Source organism: Cervus elaphus, chromosome 24 (assembly GCF_910594005.1).
Source record: "Cervus elaphus chromosome 24, mCerEla1.1, whole genome shotgun sequence".
NCBI classification, from domain to species: Eukaryota; Metazoa; Chordata; class Mammalia; order Artiodactyla; family Cervidae; genus Cervus; species Cervus elaphus.
In genome coordinates this window covers 64,248,259-64,263,652 of record NC_057838.1, presented here as the reverse complement: position 1 = coordinate 64,263,652, position 15,394 = coordinate 64,248,259, and the positions used below count along the sequence as shown (strand labels likewise).

At 50.3% G+C, this 15,394-nt stretch overlaps 1 protein-coding gene across 3 annotated transcripts in view; it reads right to left on the bottom strand.

Annotated features, from left to right (window-relative positions):
- The window catches only part of FYCO1 (FYVE and coiled-coil domain autophagy adaptor 1), a 78,428-nt gene extending 66,450 nt beyond the window's left edge, over positions 1 to 11,978 (bottom strand). Inside the window, exons 1-2 of one of the 3 annotated variants that reach the window (XM_043885318.1) lie at positions 11,853 to 11,978; positions 962 to 1,103 (exon numbers count right to left, since the gene is read on the bottom strand). In XM_043885318.1, the coding sequence (XP_043741253.1) occupies positions 962 to 1,016 (55 nt within the window). In that variant the 5' untranslated portion in view covers positions 1,017 to 1,103; positions 11,853 to 11,978. Of the gene's footprint in view, positions 1 to 961; positions 1,104 to 1,616; positions 1,795 to 11,852 lie in introns of those variants that run through there. The other 2 variants (XM_043885319.1, XM_043885317.1) reach the window with 2 other exon arrangements.
- Between the last annotated feature and the right edge of the window lie 3,416 nt (positions 11,979 to 15,394).

The window sequence follows — 15,394 nt, the reverse complement described above, 5'->3', positions numbered from 1 at the left end:
CCAAACGTGAGGACTCAATGAGTTATTATCTATGAGACTCGTGCCTGGCACAGTGAAATGCCATGTAATCATCAGCTAGTAGAGGCCCAACGTACTACATAAATAGGAGATAAGCCTGAGAAAGTGATTTTTATCTCATCCAGTTTTGACCCTCACAAGGAACACTCTTGTGGCCTCCACTAGCTGGAGCGACTGCAGTTGGTTTATCATCGGTCTGAGCAGTTAGGAACCTGGGCCTTGAGTTTATCAGGAGCGTGTCACCAGGGTCCCCGTGACCTGGAAGAAGTGGGTACAGAACATGTACCAGTGCTCCAGAGAGGCTCACGAGACCTGCCCTGGTGATCCACGGGGGATGGAAAACTTGTTAAAGATCTGACCCTTGGGACGGCACCTACAAGGGTGGACTTGGGCCCTGGACTCCGCAGTCAGTAGAGAACACAGCCGGTTCCTCCAGGCCTGCCCTCCTCACACGCACCCCCGCCCGCTCTCCCTCTGTCCTGCCGAGGCCCACGAGCCGGTCTCTCTCACTGAGCTCAGAGTCTGGGAGGCAGCAGGCCCAACTGCAGGAAGTGCAGCCGGGACCAGGCGGGAGAGCGAAACCAGAAAGGCAGGCATGTCGTCTTCCTACTCAGAGGGCGGGCGCATACTCCTTCACAGAGGAGCCAACTCCAGCACTGCCCAGCGGTGTGTGTACACACACACACTATAATCAGACAAAAAGGGGTATCTGATTTTGTCTACACACTGCCTCTACAGTGTCTGAGAGGAGGGCCAGGCAAGTTCTTCCAGCCTCACACGGGGTGGACATCTGAGCCCCAAATATTTCAGTGATGTGTGCCGAGGGCTCCGATCACCATCGGTGTAAACACAGATCACAGGGCTCAAACTCAGCTGGCCCTGGCAAAGCACAGCCACAGCTCCCTCCGCGCCAAGCTCGGGGTGCCCTGCGGCCGGGCCGTACCTTGTAAATCGCGGATGATTCTCTGCAGCTGGCTCTCCGCGCTGGTGGACGCCATGGTGACCGTGACTGTCTGGGGCCACCTTTCCTGGCTGCGCGCTTCCTGCCCGGGCCGCTCAGCAGCGGTCAGACTCCATGGTGGCACCTGCACGGGGAGGAGGCCGTGGAGGAAGGGGTCACAGACACGACTTAAAGTCAGCAGGAGAGGGACGCTGCTCTGGGAGCACAGCCACCCCGTCTGGGCGTCTCCTCTGAACGGGAAGGGCTAGACCCTTCTGCGTGAGCCTTGCTCTGATACACTTACATTCTCTGATATACTTATATTCAGACACAATGAACTGGTTTGGGGCTTCAGAAGAAATGAGATCTACTAAATAGCACCACCTATTCTTTCTGAGCTCCCCTCCCAGGCTGCCCTCTTAGGGCAGAGAGTGAAGCCTGCCTCACTTTCCACCTTTCAAAACCTCCCAGGGGCTCCCCTTACCCCGCTACACCGAGGCCAGAACCAGTCCAGCCGCTCACTCACTGCAGCCAGGCCTAAGGCGCGGCCATACCAGCTCCATCCCCTCCATGCCCAGCCCCACGCCCTCCCAGGCTGCTTTCTGAGGAATGGTCGGTAACCTCTGGCCAGCAGCAGCCGTGGAAGGAGGACACATACCCTCAGGGCTTCTGGACCAAGGAGAGCCTGGCCTGCCTCTCGGGGAGGCCTGTGGCCTCCAGCTGCCCAGCGTCCGGCTCAGCCGGGGAGGGGAGACACCAGAGGCCACCGGGGGCCTGCACAGCCAAGGGACGTGTCTATTTTAAGCATGCCTCCAGTCCTCTCACGGCTGGTGAGTACCGAGTTACCAGAGCTACTTAGGCAGCTGCTGAAGTGATGTCAGGACACGGTGGTGGCAGGAGACCAAAAAAGAGGAGGAGGTCCGAGCCGCATCAGGAGGAGGTGTGGGCATGCACGTGGACACCAACGTATCCTCCTTTCAGAGCCTCTAAGCCTTGCCTTAGATGGCTGATGCAAAGGCGTAATGTGTGCTGGCAAAATCGGCTGGTAAGACGAGAGGTGGCCAGAGTAGCCACCTGTGCACCGGGCCGGCGAGGGGCTTTACACACTCAGTCATTCTAATCCTCAGCAGTGCCCTGGGGTCGGGGGAGGGGCAGACAACGTACGAGGGAAACCTGGGGCACAGAGAAGCTGTGTAACTCGTCTATGGCCCAGGCCAGCAGGGAGGGGGACCCTGGCCAGTCTGAACTCAACCCCTTTAGCTCTACACCGGAGCCCCTGTCACTACAGCAAATGTCACCACTTCCACTGGCTTCCGGGAGCTGCTCTGAACTCCATGCCTCTCAAGTATGCCGCCAGCCTGAGTGTTTCAAGCTGGCCCATACGCTCCCTCCACCCTTACTACTCCAGGAGACAAGGAAGGAGGAAAAATGGTTGAGAACTTCAAGTTCCCAAATATTTACAAAAGCATTCCAGGTCAGCCTGGGGCCCAGGGAGGGGCCGTCATGGCGCAGATATCCCTAGGCCTATTTTTAACTCACAAGCCGACGTGGCTGTGACTCAGGGAAAACAAGGCCCAAAGAGGGCTCCTCCTGCCTAGGAGGAACTAGACAGGCGCACACCAGCACCACACCCCCGGGAATTTCAGACACAGAGCCCCAGAGGGTCAGGGGATCCACGGAGACTCTGCCAAAGTCCCCAGTAACAGTGCTGGCACCCCACCATCACAGACACCAAAGTGAGGGTAGGCTGATTTACCGGAAGCCAGCCTGCCCATCCCTGGGCGGCTTTCTGGGTCCCTGCTGAACACAAAGCCCGAGCAGGGACCCGCCAGGACCCTAGAGAGCAGCAGCCCAGGATGGGTCAGACTTGTGCAGCGGCCCTGCTGCCTGGGAGACACTTGGCTCCTCCTAGCAAGGAGGAGACGGTCAAGGACCACCACTGTCAGCGCACAGCTGCCCAGCACCGCCCTGTCAAGTTCAGTCTGGGCTTCAGGGCACACAGGCACCGTCCAGCCCTAGAGGAGCTCAGCTGTGTGCAGACAAGACAGACAGGAAGTGTTTAGATATGCAGATAAGGCAGAAGAGGTCCACGCAGAGATACAAATAAAAAGCTATGAATACTCAGTAAGGGGAGGGAATGAACCAGGGATACACAGAACACATGATGTTTTTCAAGTGAAAGAAGCCAGACTGAAAAGCCATCTACTTTACAATTCCATCTGCGTGCTATTCTTACAAAGGGGAAACATTGGGGAGAAATCAGATCTACGGCTGCCAAGGACTGATGGGAAAGGGAGGGTCTGACTACAAGAGAACGTGCGGAAATCTGGGGAGCAATCCTGATCTGTCTTGATTATGGTGGTGGCTACGTGACTGCATACATTTGATAAACCTATGTGTCAAACCTCACTTACTGTGCATTTTATCTCAACAAAAGAAACAGCAGCACTGGGATGAATTTAACAAGATGCAAGGAGCCCTGAAGAAGGGAACGTTCATTCCACTTAGGGAAGGGAGAGTGTGGTGGACAGTCTGTGATGGTGACCGGGTTGGGCAAGGCCTGAAAAATGAACAGGAGGTCATCGAAGAGATCGGAGGAGGAAAGGGAGTGACAGGTGTTGAGGCCACATCTGTACCTTCAAGCCTCTTATTCGATTATGGTCAACAGAGAGCCTTGTAGCTTCGGGGGGGGAAATAATCTTGAAAGAAGATGACCCGAAGAGTCCACTGGGTCTGTGTGCATGCTGAGAGGTGCGGGAGACCCGAACATGAGGGGGAGGGCGGAGCCTGGAACGGGAAGTCCTGACAACCACACACTCTGAGTCACCTCATCCAGGCTCTGGCTGGGATATCACACGAACCATACAACCGACCTCGATTTCCTAGAAACCAGCCCTCTTTGGAGCTGGGCACGAGGGCAACAGTGTCCCTAAACCAAATTGGCATCTTGGCAGGATGCGCCTGAACAGACAGAAACACGCTCCTCCTGGACCTCCTGGTGCTTTGGTGAAGCGGCAGGTGTCAGCCTGAGCCCAGGCGGCCTTCTCTGCTGAACCCTGGCGTGCCCCCTCTGCCAACGCCAAGCTCCCAGGTCATGAGGTGAGCTGTGCCCAAGCACGGACTACTCAAGCTGGTTTTCCCAAGAGCCTGCATCACCATCAAGGTAAAAGGCCTGAGAACCTGTTGCTGGGTCTGTAGGTCACAGCAGGTTTCCCTACAGGGCTGTGGGTCATCACCTCCCAGGGCTTCAGGAAGCAAATGGTCACCATAAGAATGCTAGTTTCATGGATTTGAAAGAATGACTCTCAGCATTCTGGCCTCCCTTTTCCTGATCCTGAGGTTATTATTGAACTTCAAAAGACAGAATGGGGGCAGTCTCCCTCCACTTTATTTCCTCGTGTCTCTAGATGAGCTTGCCCTTTGGCTTAGGGATGGGCTATTTTTATGCATAACACTTCTGACACCAAATGTGTGGCCTTTTCCCCATACCAGTATCCAGTTGTCACCACTGGGTGTCCTGCAGTTCATTTAAACTGGTTTTCTTTTTGTCTAAGCCACATGGTTTATGGGATCTTAGTTCCCCGACCAGGGATCAAACCCACGCCCTCAGCAGTGAAAGCTCGGAGTCCTAATTACTGGACCACCAGGGAAGTGCCTCAATTCAATTCTAACTCTGCTGCTGCTGCTGCTAAGTCGCTTCAGTCGTGTCCGACTCTGTGCGACCCCATAGATGGCAGCCCATCAGGCTCCGCCGTCCCTGGGGTTCTCCGGGCAAGAATACTGGCGTGGGTTGCCATTTCCTTCTCCAATTCTAACTCTAACTAACTCTAATTCTAACTCTGGAGTCAATGCAGACCCCACAGGTTAAGGGTTCAGTCCACAAGACTGCCTGGGCTTCAGACACCAATCACAAGTCCCAGTACCTGTCACTACCTGTACTTCAGATCAACCAGTTATTAATCAGGGCTCCCACAATCCCCCTCTCAGGTTTGACAATTTGCTAGAACAGCTTACAAAACTTGGGGAAGCATTTTACCATTACCAGTTTATTTTAAAGGACACAATCCAGCAACAGCCAAATGGAAGAGAAGCATAGGTAAGTCGGGGGTGGGGTGGGGTGGGGTGGAGTTTCCATGACGTCAGGGCTCCACACCCTCCAGCACTTCAATGTGTTCCTCAGCACAGAATTTCTCAGAATCCTGTCATTTCTAGGTTTTTCAGTTCACTTGCTCAATTGTGTCCCACTCTTTGTGACCCCATGGACTGCAGCACACCAGGCCTCCCTGTCCATCACCAACTCCTGGAGCTTGCTCAAACTCATGTCCATTGAGTTGGTGATGCCATCCTCTGTTGTCCCCTTCTCCTCCCACCTTTAATCTTTCCCAGCATCAAGGTCTTTTCCAATGAGTCAGTTCTTCACATCAGGTGGCCAAAGTATTGAAGCTTCAGCTTCAGCATCAGTCCTTCCAATGAATATTCACCACTGATTTCCTTTAGGATTGACTGGTTTGATCTGCTTGCAGACCAAGGGACTCTCAGGAGTCTTCTACAACACCACAGTTCAAAAGCATTCTTTACGGTCCAACTCTCACATCCATACATGACTACTGAAAAAACCATAGCTTTGACTAGATGGACCTTTGTCAGCAAAGTAATGTCTCTGCTTTTTAATATGCTGTCTAGGTTGGTCATAACTTTTCTTCCAAGGAGCAAGCATCTTTTAATTTCACAGCTGCAGTCACCATCTGCAGTGATTTTGGAGCCCAGAAAATAAAGTCTCTCACTGTTTCCCCTTCTATTTGCCATGAAGTGCTGGGACCAGATGCCGTGATCTTTGTTTTTTAAATGTTGAGTTTTAAGCCAGCTTTTTCACTTTCCCCTTTCACTTTTATCGAGAGGCTCTTCAGTTCCTCTTCGCTTTCTGCCATAAGGGTGGTGTCATCTGCATATCTGAGGTTATTGGTATTTCTCCCGGCAATCTCAATTCCAGCTTGTGCTTCATTCAGCCTGGCATTTCACATGATCTACTCTGCATAAAAGTTAAATAAGCAGGGTGACAATATACAGCCTTGATGTACTCCTTTCCCTATTTGGAATCAGTCTTTTGTTCCATGTCCAGTTCTAACTGTTGCTTCCTGACCTGCATACAGATTTCTCAGGAGGCAGGTCATCTGGTCTAGTATTCTCATCTCTTTAAGAATTTTCCACAGTTTGTTGTGATCCACACAGTCAAAGGCTTTGGCGTAGTCAATAAAGCAGAAGTAGAACTCTCTTGTTTTTACTATGATCCAACGGATGTTGGCAATTTGATCTCTGGTTCCTCTGCCTCTTCTAAATCCAGTTTGAACATCTGGAAGTTCTCAGTTCACATACTGTTGAAGCCTCACTTGGAAAATTTTGAGCATTTCATTACATAATGTACGGCTGATGAAATCACAGGCTACTGGTGATTAACTCCACCTTCAGCCCTTCTGAAGGGGGGTCTAAGGATGGGGCTGAAAGTCCTCTAGCAACCAGCCCTTACCAAGACACCACCTATCCAGGGGCCCAGGAAGAGTCAACCTTCCTAGCACAAATTGCCTGTGTGGTTGAAAGGGTTTTGTTTTGAATAACAAAGGATACTCCTATTACTCAGGAAATTCCAAGAGTATTAGAAGTTCTGTGCCAGGAACCAGGGACAGAGACCAAATATGTATTTCCTATTATATCACAGGGATCCCAGACTTCTGGCATGAACCAGCATGATCCTGACCTTTACAACCCACTGCAAACTGCTCTCCTGACTCGGGAGATACTCAGAGACTGCTCTGTCCACACGCCATGGGCTCCAAGCCTCCAGCACCTTGCAAGGCCCCCACAGTGCAAATCACCCCCAGGAACCTAGGATCCTTGGTGACTTTGTAAACACCTCCTTCACTTGTCTCTGGCAGGCTCTTTCAAATACCAGAGAAATTTATTTTATAAAATTTGAGGGAACAGTGGAGTCTCTTGCCAACAACACAAAATTATGTTTAAGCTTATCCAGAATGTCTGAAAGCATCCAATTTTCTGATAAAGACAAAAAGGGACTAAACACATTTTTAAAAATTCTTATTTATTACCTGGGACTACTGCCTGGCTTCCAAGTCACAACCGAGGTATTATTTTAGAGGTGAAGGACCTTCCTCGAATTCCAAATCCCTCCCACACCTGCCCAGTTGCCCTAAATGCCTTAAACAACAGAGACAGCAGTTCAACTTCAAATTAAGTTACAAAGAAAAGCTGACTCATAAACTTCTTCACACTATGGTACAAATGACTAATACTCCTAATGTTGCCCAGAAGCTGACTCCGGCAGGAACAACACCATGCCAACTGGAAATGGGCACTTGCCATCTGCCTCTACAAGGATTAAGTCATTCTAGCCACTGCAGTCACTGACCTTCAACACATTCTGACGAGTTCAGGGTGGAGATCAGGAATGAGGCACTCTGTAGTCTGGGAAACTAGCAGAACAGGCTTTCAGATAGGTATCAATACATACTTTGAGGAGAAGCTTTTATGTGCCCAAATCCTTACATCTTCTCATATCTAGAAAAGCACTAGGTCATTCACAGTGACATCTGTTGCTCACGACTAGCAGCAAGCCTTTGCCGAAATGTGTGCTTGACTGCATGTACCCCCTTTCATTAAAATCATATATAGTACTGACCTTAGCCGCTACCTCTGTGGAGCAGTTCCTCAGAGCTACCTGAGATGCCTGAGAAGCTGTTTCCCAGGCTAAACTTCTTATTTTGCCCCAGATAAAACTTAACTCGTAACGGTCACATTGTGTATACTTTTTTTTTTAGTCGACAACAGCATCTGAGTAGCCATGCTGGAAAAGACGGATGAGAAAGGGAGGAGGAGGTGTGGGCACAGAAGACAACCTTGCCCAACCTGGCAGATTTGTTGTACTTCTCCCAACATAACAGCTAAGACGTGACCCAGAGAGGGCACCATACAGCAGGCTCCTCCCCGACTCCTGGACAAGGCGGAGCATACCAGTTGTCAATTCCACCCGGACCAGGAAAGAATGTTAACAAGGACAGTTCGGACCAGTCAAAAGCAGACAACTTTTCTGAAGAATCCATTGCCTTGACTGGGTTCAGTACATCCAACAGCGTCTATCCAGTTACCACCGATGGGAAGGGGGGCACTTGGCAGGTACCTGCGACTGTGAAGGCCTGGAGGTCTTGGGGTCAGTCAGCGCTGAAACAGTCAGTGGGCAGGCAAGTTGTCCTCCCCAGGGCTTCAAGACAGTGCCTACGAGAGTGCTGGAGAGTCTGTCAGAGGCCAGCTCAGAGGCTGATGCTTCAACACACGTGAACAAAGCCTCATTAGGTGACCCAATTATATCTGAAGACCTACAGTTAAAGCACTGACTACCTGCAGGCCTGGGTCATCTAGCCCAAACACTCATTCCTCATAGTTCTCTCTTCTCTCTCAAAGGAAATGAAGACTTGAGCCGTGGCCATCACTTCTTGCACCATTTCTTGGCCCCCTCCCTCCCACCAACAATTCCAGATTTCTTGGTCACTCCCCATGAAACAAAACGGGCCCCAATTCCAGTTGGCTGACCCAGGAGAACAGGGTCAAGAGGGGCTTGAGGGTGTGAGGTGCTGCTTCTGGGCTTGGAGAAGGCAGTCTTTTTTAGGAAGGTGGGCAGTTGCTCAGGAAGGAGCCATACATCCATATTTGGGGGTGCAGGGCTAATGTCTTGCCACTGGAAATCCCAGAGGAAACATCCAGAACCCTATTAGGAAGGTAGAATCAGGTTCACCTTGTGAAATGTCCTTTTCCTATCGTGTACCAAATCATGCAGTAAAGATCATGCCATGACTGTGGGAAACCCATGGTACATTTGGTTCCAACTATTTTGAGGCAATTTTAGCCTGTCTTCGGGAAGTTTTCTGACCTCTTCCTACATGTATGTGTGTTTTCATGTGCAGTGTAGAGAGGTGTTACCCTTTACCTTCCTCCACAGAGAAGATGGGCAAGGAGAAGAACAGACATTCTCAGTGGCTACCTTTGGTTGAGGCTTCTAAGCCCTGCTCTTGACCCAGGCTGCAGATGCCCTGGAAAAAGCATGTGGGGCTACAGTTCCTTCCAGCTCCACATGAAGCCACTGCCTCTGATTCAGCTTCCAGCCCACCCTGGACCTCTCATAGGGCTTCTCCTCTTGGCCTAACCCTCTGCAGACCAATGTCTTGCTTGGAATGCTTTTTCCCTTCAGTTTTTCCTTTGGATTTCAAGGGTTCCCCTAACCTGGTTTTCTGCCCCAGGGCAAGGGTGCAGTACTCCAGGACCTGCCCTTGGGCCCTGGAACCAGCCACATGGCCACAGATTCTGCTGAAGTCTGTCCTCGGAAACACACTGACACACACATCCTTATCCCTGCAGAGGATCTGGCCCAATTAGAAACAGGTACCTGGGTTCTTTCAAATGCCACAGAGACATGTGTGAACAGGAAGGACCATCGGAAGCCACTAAAACCAACAGGAGAACTGGCTCCAAAGTGAGGAAGAGGGGCCAACCACCTTCTACCCAACGCAGCATGGCTCTGTCATCCTGATCATCTGAAGGTCAGGGAGCCCCCGTGCTCTGAGGCTGCAGCTCCTAAGGGGAGAGTATAGTCACACCTCTAAAAACAGCAGGGTAAACACAGAACCATGGAAACAGTTCAAAACTCACCCTACTGATTTATTTAGTTATTCAAACAGATGCCATTAAACCACGAGCTTTAAAAACAAACAAATACAGAAACCTGGCACTGAGATCACAAATGGGAAATACTGTTTATCTTTTGAGCAACACAGTAACATTCAGCAGATGAGCAGGATCAGTAGGTGAGCAGATGCTGACAAGGCCAAACTCCATCTGTGCTCACAGGAGGCTTCTGGTTAATGAATCCTACCTGCTCTGCTGCCTGGGCCTGCTCTAGTGAGTGTGGCTCCAGCCTATGAGTTCCATCGGTGATTTTCACCACTGTACCACAGCTAGACAATACGCTGCCTCTGCCTCAGGATTAAAGACACGCTGGTTTTGAGTCACCAAAGTTGTCCTTGGAATCACCAGAAAACACAGGTTACCCATTATTTAAGCCTCTCCCCTAAAGGGAACGGGGGGCCTGCCATTTCTTGAGTGCCTACTGCATGTTCTAGAGGTAGCAGTCCACAGCCTCAGTGATCAACATGGGACAAAGTCACCAGTTGCTCTGATCTTGTGCTGTTTTGGGTGGTTCCTCTCATAACACACATCTGTGGGGTCCATCTCATCTCCAAAGGACCAGGTAAAAAGTGTGGCTCCTGAACCCATCTGGTATCCCCAAACCAGCCGGCAAAGGAGCACAGCCCATCCGAAGAGCAACTAGAGGACTGACTCTAAAGCAACGCAACAATAAGCAGAGTAAAATATTAATTGTAGACTCTAACAGATGAGTGTACATTCACTGCACAATTTTCTCAATGATTCTGTATGTTTATTTTCCTAATAGAGTGACTGAAAAGAAAATAAAAACTAAATGAAGCACTACACAAAGAACACTTTTAACAGAAGCAGAAAATATTTGTCCTAAAGTCTTTTCAGATTCTTTTAATCAAAGAAGACCACGTTCCATCACTGAGACAATTACCTCTGATTTCCAGGGTAACAACAGTGGAGGCTCATAACTGGTACAGGACATTCAACAATTTGTGAACATAACTCATCGGAGGGAGGGTCAAGTGGAACTTAGTCAGTATGGGCCCACTTCAGAGGGTAGGAGTCACTGAAAGCAGAAAACCTTAGCGTGACAGCTCTTCCCTGAACCCCCCTACAATACCCAGCAGGCCGCATTAGGCAGATGGCAGAGTTAAGCTTGTTACAGAGGCGACCATAAGGCTGGAAGTGGCAGGAGAGCAGCGAGCAGATTAAGGCCTGATCCTCTGCCCTCAAAGAGCCCCTGACCCATTTCTCTGTTTGGAAAGGAAACTGCTGTGGTAAGACCAGTACAGAAGCAGAGAGGCTGTGGCCAACGCAGGTAGCGCTCAATTTTTTTGCGGACGGGACAGCGGATGGAACTGAGAAGAGTGAAAAAGGGCATCAGATGATACAAATGCACTGAGAGTCACGTGGTTAAAGTGTCAACCACACACGCCTTTATCACAAAAATAAAACTCAGCCTTCCCGCCTAGGTTCTTAACAACGTGGACCCTAGCCTGAGTCCGGTGCGCGGCCACCCCACTACTCATAAATCCACAGGTGTTTCAGGAACAATCACCGAGGGGCTATCTTGAAACCCTGCACCAGAACACAAGCCGCTGCGGGTCAACAGACTAGGCCGTGGCCTGGGATGGCCGGGGAGAAATAAACTGTCGGCTGACAGACGGGAGGAGGCGAGAGACACGGGCAAAAGTTAAGTTTTGGAGTCTTGCAAAGTTAAGGGGTGGGCTGTCCCGGCCCAGCTGAGGCACGAAGTACGCTTCTTAAGGTCAGCGGCCTCTTCGAAGAGGCAAGCAGAAACTCGGGGCCTGTCCGCCTGTGCTTACAGACTCCAAGACTTGTTTTGAGACCACACATGGTGGGCTCCTTGGCGACCCCATGGCCGTGAGAGGAGTCTTGGAACTGGTGTTCGGAGGGGGCGGAGGGTGTCTCTCTTTCTAACTGATGACCAGAGGAGGCCTGGGTTCTACCGTCAGATCCATCAGCCCGAGGTGCTTCCTAAGCCCGCTGGGCAAGGGGTCGGGGCTCCGACGGGGTCTGTGGAAGAGTCGGGATAGGAGGGGACGTTAAGGGCAACAGGTGACAAGTCGCGCCCGGAGGGAAGGTCTCCGCTCCGGAGACGACAGCAGCTAGAGGTGCCCCCTGAGTCTGGCCGGCCCTTCGCAGCACTTACTCGCTCGTGGGTCCAAGGCGTGACAGAACCGAAACTTTCTGCGGCCAAGCGGAAGAGTACCAGAGCTCAGCGTAGGCGGCCATGATACGCAAACCCCTCCGCAGACAGGCGCGGACTACAACTCCCGGCGTGCTCCACAGGGCCGCTGTCTACAACTCCTATTGGACTCCATGGGCAGACGAGCGCGAACTACAACTCCCAGCATGCCCCGCAGAGTTGCTGTTTACTACTCACACGGGTCCCCCCGGGGCAGCCGGCCTTAAATTAACTCTTGCAATCTCTGGGGGCTTGCAGGTCTTTAAACATATCCCTGGGATCCTGTAGGCAGTGATGTCCGTATGTGGCTTTTAAGAGCTTGAATTGTGACTAGAGCTGAACTGTACGTGTGCTGTAAGTACAAAATACACCTGAGTTCCAAAAAAGTGTAAAATAGCTCACAAACATTTTTATATTGTTTCCATGTTGAAATGATTACTTTTTACAAATTTATTGGGCTAAATAAAAAGCATTATATACTGCTGGGCCTAATGGTATGTCTTTTCATCCCCTTTGGTACTTAACACAGGGACCTGCTTAAAAGCAGTGCTCAAAAACTGTTAATGAATGAACTACCTCCCCCAACTTCTCCATGCTCTCCACCCAATTTCTATGCACAAGTTCTATTTTCTATTGGTAAGTTGTGAAGCACTCTGAGTCTACACTCAACAGAACAAAATGCATTCATTAGTAATGACCGGACACAAGAGAGGAGAGCCACAGTACGTGGAGTACTTCAGCCTGTACTCTCCTCCATTCCTTGGCCCTGGCAGCACCGTGCCTTTTTCTTGGCCGGTTCTCACCATTTCCTCTGGAAACAATTTTCTACCCCATAGGATTTGGCCACCCTCTTCTCTAATCACTGCAACTGTCCAGTTCCACCTGCCCATCTGTTGCCCACGTGTTCTCTCTGATGCTCAAGGCTAATTTTCTGAAAATGATAAAGTCAAGGAGCCAGGCCACCTTTGTCATCCTTTGGTCCTTCCAGCCACACTCTTCTGTAGAGGGGGTGGCATGGGGGGGCTGTTTGCAACAACCCCACACCTAAGATCGGGCATGACCCCAAGGTGAAGAGGGGACTGTGCTCAGAATGACTTGGTGAGGATTTAGGAAAACTTTCTTCCCCTTACCAAACGTCCCTTCAAATCTGCCAAATATATCCTACTAAGTTTTCAGGATGCCTGAAATTCCCAGCATTCCCTCTGATTGGAGGGTTGACCTCTGGTAGGTCCTTGTTCAGGCACAGTGGGTGCTGAGACACACTGGAGATGGGAAGCTCGAGTGCTAGGCCAGGGGAGAGATGGGGGGACAGAAAGCTGAGGCTAGGAGCATTCAAGACAAATTTGGCCTCCTGGGCAATGTCACCTAAGGCCTGAGCGGAGCCAAGTTCCTACCATCCTGACCCATACAGAGCTTGTTCCACACTTTATCTCTAGTCCTCCTTCTGTATCACTCCATTCACCCAAGAACCTCACCGAGATTCCTCATAAACAGAGAACTTTTAAAAATCTTAAATAACGGTATTTCCCTGGTGATCAGTGACTATAAGTCCATGCTCATAATGCAGGGGGCCCAGGTTCGATCTCTGGCCAGGGAACTAGATCCCACATGCCACAACTAAGAGTTTGTGTGCTGTAACTAAAGATTCTGATTGCTGCAATGAAGATTGAAGACCCTGAGTACCACAACTAAGATCCAGCACAGTCAAGTAAATAAATAATAAAAGAATCTTAAATAATGATCTTGGGTAGGAATGAGGGGAACGTAAACAGCCCAAGGTAAGTCAGTACATGCTAATCTTTTATTTGCATATATGATACAGTGATGGTTTCTATATTTTATGAGATGATTTTTAAGAGTAATTCATATTTGTCCTGTCACAGGCAAGTTTCACAAATGAAAGCCATGCATTCAACAAACCAGGCACTGTCTGGGCTGGTGAGCCCAAGAGAAGAGTTCATGGGAAGCCCATTGGGTGGTGCCTGTTGTTGAGTGGAAGATGTAATGTAAGCAAGTGCAGGAAGAAGAAACAAATGTGGAAAAAAGCTAAAAAGATGATCTCCTATCCACTTAACCAACCACAAACACTGCCAGGCACTGAGGGAGGTTCTAGACATGCACAATGGGGTCCATGCCCTCAAGGAACCTCCACTCTGGCTGGGGTCACCTGGGGTCATCTGAGGTCTGGGGCTGCACTGGGCTTGAGGCATGTTCCTATTTAGAGATCAGCACGGTTTCTCTCTTGCTGATTTTGTCCAAGAGAGGGAGGAGGTGGAAATGCTGTGAGGAGTTTCTTCCCTTGGAGCTGTTGTGGGTTTTTAATGCTCCAGGAATCCAGGAGGTCTGCAGCCCTGGGTCCAGGGCATCTTTCATTTGACTGGATAAGAAGGGACAGGCCCACAGTGGCCCAGCTGAGGTTCAATTGTGGTTTCAGTGGTAGAGGGAGGGGAAAGGAGGAGGTTGTTGTCCATGAAGAGTGTGGTCAGTGAATGTGGAGTGTGGTCACTGGGTTGCAGCTTGCGGGATGCTTCCTTCAGCAGTCCAATCCAGGTTCCCTTTCTGATAGGATGGATGCCCCTCCGTCTTACCATTCATTTCTCTCTCTCTCTCTCTCTCTCTCTCTGTGCCTCTTCCCTTGGATTCTCTAGGAGCTAGATTAGGAGGAGACTCTGGATTAAAGATTACCCTAGTCTACTGGAGGGTCCAAAACATCACTAGAAATGCAAAGAGACAAACATGATTGTACTCATGAAGTGCTCCCAGGGATATGGCTGTATGTGTTGAAAGGAATACTTAGAGGAGTATCTTGGGATATGAAGGAATGGGATGGGCTGAGGAGACCATGGAGTGAGGTTCTCAAAGGCTGTGCTCAGCAGTGATACAAGATCCCCAAACCTGCCTTCTAAGAAGAGTGGGCTCAAAACCAGCTCTGGTTTGGCGAAGTAGGTGGGTGATGGAGGCCTCTGCCCTTCTGCTCCCTGGGCTCAGTCCACCCTCGGAACAGAATTTGAATACAGTTTTAATAACATCAGCTTGAAGGAGTGCGGGATGATGGGCCTGACCAGAAGCTCATAGGCTTAGCTTTGCCCCCATAGCTATCTGTCTCCTTCCTTCTGCTCTTCCTTTCTTCCATAGTGAGTGATGGCCCCGCCAATTGATTAGCAAGTCCGCAGGAGTTTTATCCCTTTACAACTGCACCAGCCAGCCCTCCCCAACAGATGCTACAGGCCTAATTCTAAAAACTAGACCCTCAGAATTCCCCAGTCAGGTCAAACTCCTTCAAGACTGGTTGCCCAGAGGCAAAGAGATCACTGAAACTGCAGCAGCAACTTCAGGGGAAAATGCTGTATAAACTCTCTAGGCTCTAGATGAGGGCTATACTGTTGTTTAGTTGCTATGTCGTGTCTGACTCTTTGCGACCCCGTGGACTGTAGCCCGCCAGGCTCCTCTGTCCATGGGGTTTCCCAGGCAAGAATACTGGAGTGGGTAGTCATTTCCTTCCCCAT